The sequence below is a fragment of the Dreissena polymorpha genome, chromosome 4 (genome assembly GCF_020536995.1).
Source record: "Dreissena polymorpha isolate Duluth1 chromosome 4, UMN_Dpol_1.0, whole genome shotgun sequence".
Taxonomy (NCBI): Eukaryota; Metazoa; Mollusca; class Bivalvia; order Myida; family Dreissenidae; genus Dreissena; species Dreissena polymorpha.
The window spans coordinates 112,571,579-112,579,645 of record NC_068358.1 but is presented as its reverse complement, the minus strand read 5'-3'; the positions used below and the strand labels follow the sequence as shown (position 1 = coordinate 112,579,645).

At 34.6% G+C, this 8,067-nt stretch overlaps 1 protein-coding gene across 1 annotated transcript; it reads right to left on the bottom strand.

The window, feature by feature from the left end:
- Window positions 1–273: 273 nt before the first annotated feature.
- LOC127878711 (uncharacterized) lies at window positions 274–7,840 on the bottom strand. Its single transcript, XM_052425243.1, has 5 exons — window positions 7,488–7,840; window positions 6,418–6,550; window positions 5,222–5,271; window positions 4,170–4,317; window positions 274–539 (listed from the first exon to the last, which is right to left on the bottom strand). Exons 1-5 carry the CDS (start codon window positions 7,770–7,772, stop codon window positions 274–276), a joined length of 882 nt encoding a protein of 293 aa, XP_052281203.1. The 5' UTR covers window positions 7,773–7,840.
- Between the last annotated feature and the right edge of the window lie 227 nt (window positions 7,841–8,067).

The window sequence follows — 8,067 nt, the reverse complement described above, 5'->3', positions numbered from 1 at the left end:
TCAATTGTTGGCAAAATGAGACTAGACTATTTGATTCACTATTGATCAAGTCAGACCCAGAGGGAATAAGTGTTTCACTAAAAATCCATGAACTAACTGAATAAATAGAACCAAGCACATTAGATTATTTCTTTATTTCTAATTGTTTGCCAATAGCTCACCAGAGCAATTGAGTGAGCACTTTGTTCTCCTATTCCTGGATATAACAGAGACTTCAGTATGCTAATTAAATGTTGTTGTGCCGACTCCACTTTGTCAATAATTTGTTTTTTATTAGATAAGACCATAAAATGAATTCATAAATGCATAATCATACAATGAAAACAGTTCTGTATCAGCAGGTAACTTAACTTCCAAAGATGGTCTTGGTAACTTCATACAATTTATGCAGGTGTTGGCTGTTGGAATGAAGGAGGAGTTTGCTTGGACTTCTACAAATTCTATAGACGGATGAATGGAAAAGCCAAGCATAGGTTCTTCATCAGTCCCTGTGGCAAACTGTAGGATATGTCCTAGAGATACAGAGCCTCTCCTACCACCTTATACAAATAAACAATTTAAAATATACTGTAACTATGCATGTGATGTTATGTTGGATACATAAAGCTTGTCTGGACTGATGCTTTACCACAGCTAGATGACATTTGTTTATTATTTTTTCTGTCTTATTTGCTTGAAATGGCTCTGTAAGTTGGCTGTCAATACATCAAGGGTGTGTTGGTTTTTAGATCAAATCACTATTTAATAAGTAGGGAACCAGTATTTGGTTGATGTACACTTCCATCGATCCTGTTCTAGCAAGCAGGTGTGACTAAGGAGTCGGTCCGTGTTTACATTTGTTATACAATGGACAAAATTGTCACAAAACCTGGTTTTCCTTTTCAATTCTCTCTGCAAAGCTTTAGTCAAATACTTCTTGATGCAGCATTAAGCATTTTGATGAAAGCATGCATTTCAGTGAGGAATTTGTACCATAGCTATATTTATATACTGGACAATTATACATGCATTCTAATAATGATTTCTTCTTCTCTATTATCTACTTCATGGCATTACAGTTCTTTATCATCTAGTTAACTGTATTTGTTTTGATGTATTTAAAGATGTGATAATTAAAAGAACATATTAATGGTAATAAAAGGGGGTAATAGCAAGTGTAAAACCAAAAGTAATAAATACAAGTATGATGCTAGTTTCCTTCCCTTTGCTAAGGACACATTAAAAGATCATCAACAGTGACCTTGAACAATGTGAACTTTGACTCAAATCAAAGTGTAGAGGTTAATAAAAGGTATATACATTCTAAATATTAAAGACAATGGTCCGAATATAACAGCTCTATAAGAAAAGTATGAAAATGTATTTAGCCATGGTGACCTTGACAGAATCACAAAATCCCGACATGGTGACAATAAGTTGAGTGAAAGATCACTAAAATTCGTTTAGAAATGGTGGAGCAGTTGTGCTTAGAAGAAAATACTCAATTTCAATCTATTTTTAGCTGTGGTGACCTTGGTTAAATAATAATAATAAACAAGAAATATCTTTAAAAAAGATATACGGCGTTGATTGTGGTCGATGTTTATGAACGATCAAAAGTTATCTCTATGAGATAAAAAGTAGCGGATGCCTTTTTTCTGCGCAGTTCTTAGCTACATCATAAGCAAATCAATTACGGGGTGTTGCGCCAGATTTCGTGGCTTATTTTGCTTTATGTGATATTATTACTCAGATATCTATATTTACAGAATAGAAAAACACAAGAAACATGAAAATAAACGAGTGCATATAGGTCAGCCGGCAATACTCAAATCTTATTTAATTGCATAATTATAGTATAGTGAATTATTGTGCTCATGCTTAATAAACTGGTCTAAATGGATAAATATTTCTAATTAATTTTATCAAAATTGGTCCTTATCATGCAAATGTTGAAACCATATTAAAAATCGATGATTGACATACCACAATAATATCGCCGAATATCTTTTTTTAGTATCTTTCTGATCAAGACTTCAAGTGCACAAAGTTTACGAGACGGCGTTTATATAAAGATTTCTGCAACTGACCGCAAACTGACCTTGATACCTTGCGGATTGGAATGCAATGCATTACAGTCACTACGTTATTGTCAGTAAGACCGGTGTAACACAATGATCGCAACCCCTTCTGCGAACTCCGGTGATGAACTGTATAAACTCTGACTTTCACAAATAACCGCGAATTGACCCGAATCCTCGCGGGTTGAAATGCAATGCAAGTAAGTACTAAATATGACAACATAGCCTTTAGTATAAACGCTTTTGCGCTGGTATATCTCTGAAAATAAAAGGTGAACGCGCAAACTGTATTTATGTCGAAAATTGATTGTAAAACTGTTCTATCTATTGAGCCTTTTCATAAGAGATAAAATTGTTTCATGCAGTAAAACAGTGTTACAAAGACGCGGATATGTTTCCAATGTTCTGGTGTTATACTCAAATCAGCCAATGGAATAAATGAAGTGTATTCATTCGTACCTAGCCGCGGGAAATTTTATTTGAGTATTATTGGACACTTACAAAGGTCAAGTCAGGGTGAAAAGCTGGCTTAATACAGCTTACGCCGAAAAAATACACGCTAGGGCACATGATGACAATCATTTTCTGAAAGTCTCATTAAAATCCGTTGAGAAATGAAGGAGAAGTTGCGCACGGAAGAAAATGTTCAAATTCAATCTATTTTTAGCAGTGGTGACCTTGACCGAATCATAGAACCCCATATATGCAACAGGGCACATGGTGACAATCATATTGTGAAATTTTCATCAAAATCCGTAGAGAAATGAAGGAGGAGTTGCGTCCTGTTTAAAAAAAATCAAGCCCCCTGCCGACATTCACCAATCTAATAACCAAAATTTTCCTTCGGAAAACCTGGTCAAAAAATCTGGTAAGAAATTCTCTTTCAGAACATTAAATCGTGACTACTTCAATAAAGTAACATTGAAACAATTGGAGAAACTGCAAAATGTTTTCAAAAGTTGTTTACTGAAAGCCATCAAATGTCGACTTTAGAAATTATGCTTGTCTTTGTGTGTGTGTGTGTGTTTGTGTGTGCAAATTGTACAGTTAGGCCTGAATTGCTGTACTGTTTTTATTTCATCCTTTTGCAATAGATGATTTTATTTTGAAAACTTCTACTACACATAGTAGACAGAACAATAGCAACAGACAGAATAATTCAACTTAAAGTGAAAGAATCACTACAAAAACCCAGGGCATTTAATAATTCACAGTGTCAATTATACATACGACAAAGTTTGTGATGTTAAATTACTTCAATTTTAAACATAAGGTACAATTTATACAGCAATTCAGATTTTCAAACAGCTGTAAGTATTGCACTTCTAAACGGACTTCTATGGGATATGGCTAATAAAGATCTAATTAAGAGCAATAAATCCCAATTTTTTCAAATTGGTGTTATGGTTCTTGTACACTGCACTTCTCCTTATTGAGATCTATCTACCTATGAAGTTTGGTGTTGATACCTCTTATTGATTTTGAGTTAAGCTCTGGACAAAGTTTTGGGATGGAAGGACAGACAAACGGATGGACGGAGACTATTAGTATATCCCTTTCAGAAATTTCTATTCGGCGGGTATAATTAGCACATGAAAGCCATGTACTCAATTGCAAGTATTTACGTAATCAATAGCTCCTAATTACTAAACCAATTTGTGATAGACATCATGTTTATCATTTGTGTGAGGTTCGGATAAAATTCTTTGGAAACTGTATGAGTACTCATCAGCAAAAGATGTATACTTAATATGCATGAACTTTCATAATCAAGGGCACACAACTGTATTATAACTAAACTGATCTGTGATTTTGTTCCCCCAAAAGCATCTACACATCATGGTTATTATTTGTGTGAGGTTACTTTAAAATCCATTGAGATTAGTAGAAGTACTCATCTACGTTATTGCTAAATGATGGATGGACAGACAGACACGCCATAACATACAATTATTACTGCATAGAAAAAGGATTAATTATAAATGGTGAGCAATTGCTCCTTTTGCTAAAATATTGTTTTCTTTAACTTTTCATACATAAAACAGTTGGGGGAGAGCACTTGGTGCACATTAGAACTAAAAAGTATGTAATATATTTTCAAATACTTACTAGCCACTTCCCTTACATATTTCACAAATATTGCATACACATCCTTTTCTAGGGTTTGTCTGTTGGACCCATTCTCACTAAATACAGCTTTCAAAATGATCATAAGCCTCTTCAACGTTAGAGTTACAGGAGTTGCATGAAAGAGAAACTAATGAAGGCAGCCGGGTCAGAAGCTGTAAAAAGAAACAAGAGCCATGTTAACAGGACATCCCCACCAAAATGTGTTTGCTTGTATGGGAGATTATTCAAAAACTACGGCCAATAGAGTTATAGTTTATGTTCACAGCCCTTCTCCTACTTGCTATCTGTTTATCTCATCAGGATCTATCTACCTATTATGAAGTTTGGTGTTGATACCTCTTATAGTTTTTGAGTTATGCTCTGGACAAAGTTTGGGACGGAAGGACAGACGGACAGACAGACTGACAGAGGGATGGACAGACAGAGATGATTACTATATCCCCTTCGGAAACTTCGTTTCGGCTGGGATAACAAGCACATATAAAGCTGGGCTCTCACCAATTTGTGACAAAACTGTATGTTCAGAAAACACATTATTTGCCTTTTAGATGCTTGAAAGTTGAAAAGTAGAAAGGTTGGCCCAAAATTAACAGGTTTTTTCACAGCAGCACATGTATGCCTGAAAGCATAATCAAGGGCACATAACTCTAGAATAACTAAATTTCTTATTAACATTAATTATCCATCCCTTTTCGAAAGGCACTTCTTTTTTTAAATCATAAAACCCTGACAATATGCGCCAGGGCACATGGACACAATTATTTGAGTGGAATATTCATCAAAAGCCATTGAGAAATGTAGGAGGAGTTGGGCTCGGAAGAAAATGTTAAAATTCAATCTCTATTAGCTGTGGTGACCTTGACCAAATCATAAAACCCCGACATTATGTGCAAAAACTATATACCCCAAAAGTAACTTTGGGCATAAAAACCACTGTAAATACTCCTATATATTCCAAGGGTGTCAAGTCCTATTCTAAGTTGTTTAATACAGGAAGATGGGTGAGCTGAATTCCATAATTCCTCCAAAACAGTTGCATTCATGAATGTTGGCAATTTCCCATTCTGTAGTATGGTAAGAGCTGAAATTAAACATGATTATTATGAATTCAAAGATAAAACATTGATTATCTGAAAACATACTCGCTTATTAATATTTCTCACTGCTTTATTTATAATAAACCATGTTCTTGCAAAAAATTGGTAACTACATAAAGCATGCCTTTACTTGTAGTGGGCTAATATCGCTCTCCAGCCCTTGTCAGCTGTGCAATTCTCTGTATTAACTACTTAACTATACTGGTAGATGAATACATTGTTACGAAATGTGAAATTGTCACAAGGTTTCCATAAGTTGACTTCAAGAAAGGTCGTCTGCATAAGGGAAATGGTTATGGAAAACTAGTATTTTAAATTGATTATTAACCTTTTTAGGCATTTTACAAATGTACAGTATTCAATCAACTTTTCCATACTTGGGCTCAGATGATTCTTTTAAAGTCAAGCATTTATTCCTTTACAATAATGTACAGTTGTATTTCTCATATTACATTTTTTTCATGAAGCAATCATTCGAAATCTCTTTAAAGTGCAATTATTTGCCGAACTCTGCCTCAGTAACATATTTCACCTGGTCTATGCTTGGATTCAGGTGGAATTTTCTGTTGTTTCAATCAGGAAAAATGTCTCTTTTTTTCTAAAATGTTTTCACAACTTCTTTTTCAATAATGTTGATTCAATGTATGATTTCAGCGTATTTACAGTATTCAGGAGTTTATAATTATATACACTTTTTCACTTCAAAAAGGACGACCATGGTGGCTAAATGGTTAGCATCAGAGATTTGAGCTTGAGAAGGGGATTTGATTCCCGTTCACAGTGTAGAGCTCTAGATTAAAGGGCCATTCCAAACCCTTACTCTTTTTTAAAGCAAACCCTACATTGTTGGTGCTCATTAGAATCGTCTAGAAGATAGGATTTTATGAGCACCAAAAACATAGGATTTAATTAATAATAAGCATGCAAATGCCTTGTAAAAACCTCTTCACTTCCCTTATCTAGAGCCCTGGCAGTGGTTTGCCAGTGTGGACTGTTTATGGGCAAGGCGTTTTTACCTAGCCATAGTAGTGGTAGAATAGACAAGAGCATGAATTAGTGAACTGTTGCCGTAATATAACTGAAATACTGTTGACAAGAGGTTAAAATACATACTGAGATAAAAATCTTACCAAATACAATCCCAACCATTCGATCATCATCTTGCAAGAGTTCTCGTAATCCACTGTCAAAATACTTTTCCTTGATGGCTCTCAATATGATTCTGAAAAATTCCTTTCTAGGCCCACCATAGTCTTCTGCTGCCTAAAACCAAATTTGCATATTTATAAATTCAATGGGATACAGCATTCTTTCCAGAGTTATGCTATGGACAAAAATGAACTATGAGAATGAAACACCAGTTTTGCAAAGTGTAACAATATATGCCGGAAGCTAAAATCAAGGGTACATAACTCCTGAATGTCAAAACTGATCCCATAAATTGTTACTTGATGCACAACTACAGCTTATGGTTATCAGTGTTATTCCTGGGGTGAGACATTATCATTTTTCTCCATTTTGCCATTGGGAATGTGACCCAATAACGGCTATAAAACTGGCCCAAAAAATCAACTCATACATACTGAAAATCATTCACAAAACTGGTATACATAAAAGAATTAAAGAGGATTTGTATCAAAACTCAAGCACTCAAGTCAAAATGACATGTTTTCTACAACATTGATTTTAAAGGGAATATTTTACCCCTACGCAGTTAGACTGGTTATTTTATCAGCAGCAGATGACTCAATAAAACATTGACAAACAAAATTGCTCATGTGACAAGCAATTTATTATCATTTTCTTTTATGGATGTTTTCAACTCTATCTCAAAATTAAACTGCCATTTGTTTTAATTTATTTTTGCCATCTTCTGAAGTGATGCTTTCACTTTGGACCCGTTTCATATGGGATGGCTGGTTCAAAATCCCAAATATTCTCATTATAGGTGGACTTCTAATAATTGTCCATGTAGTATTTTAATGAACTTTTCAAGTAATGTGTTAAGCTTTTACCTAAAGACATGTTTGCAGCAGATGTCTTGAAAAATTGGGACAAAAGTAGAATTTTGCTCACAATTTTTCTTGTCTTAATACTTTTTCTGTGAGCTTATTGTCATTTTGCCAATCTGTTTTCAAAGTTGTCTCGTACAAAGTTCTTGTAACGTGAAATCAATTAAATGAAAACATAAACAACTTACCTCTGTATAGAACTGGACTTCTAAAGTTTTCCCCAATTCTTCTGTTGTCTTGTCAGAAAGTTCCTCAAAAGAGGTCTGTAATATGTTCACCCTATCAACAATTATGAAGTTTGTGTTTCCTGAAAGTGGTTCATTAATATCTGTAATCTCAAGAGGTCTTCCTTTCACAAGGTTTTGCTGGCAAAATTTAAGGATTTCCACTGGATTGGCAATATTATTTTCTATACAATGCACAACAATTCCATTTACAGACAAGTTGGATGAGTGTGCAATTGGTTGTATCATTGCAATGTCTGTATCGCTAGTTGTCAACTCCTCTTCTATTATTGATTGAATTATATCTGTGCCATGATTTGATGGTAGTATAATGCCCATACTTAGTTCCTGAAGGTCGTCTGCACTAATATAAGTTTCTGGCAAGTCTGGCAAGTCTTCAGTTAACATTAAATTTTTGTTAATGGACAGTTCACCTGTTACTGTAGATGGTGCAATCTCAACACTTTTATCTGACGCTATGTTTGTACAATATAATAGGTGGTGTCGAAGATCTCTCATAGGAAACTCCTTCTTACAACTCTCA

What these genes read in the sequence shown, in the direction of transcription:
- LOC127878711 (XM_052425243.1), bottom strand. Translation starts at nt 7,772, where the DNA reads ATGATACAACCAATTGCACACTCATCCAACTTGTCTGTAAATGGAATT. An exon ending in CAACATTCATGAATGCAACT is followed by an intron (nt 4,318 to 5,221) that starts GTTTTGGAGGAA and finishes TGCCTTCATTAG; the next exon opens with TTTCTCTTTCATGCAACTCC. An exon ending in ATATGTAAGGGAAGTGGCTA is followed by an intron (nt 540 to 4,169) that starts GTAAGTATTTGA and finishes TATTTGTATAAG; the next exon opens with GTGGTAGGAGAGGCTCTGTA.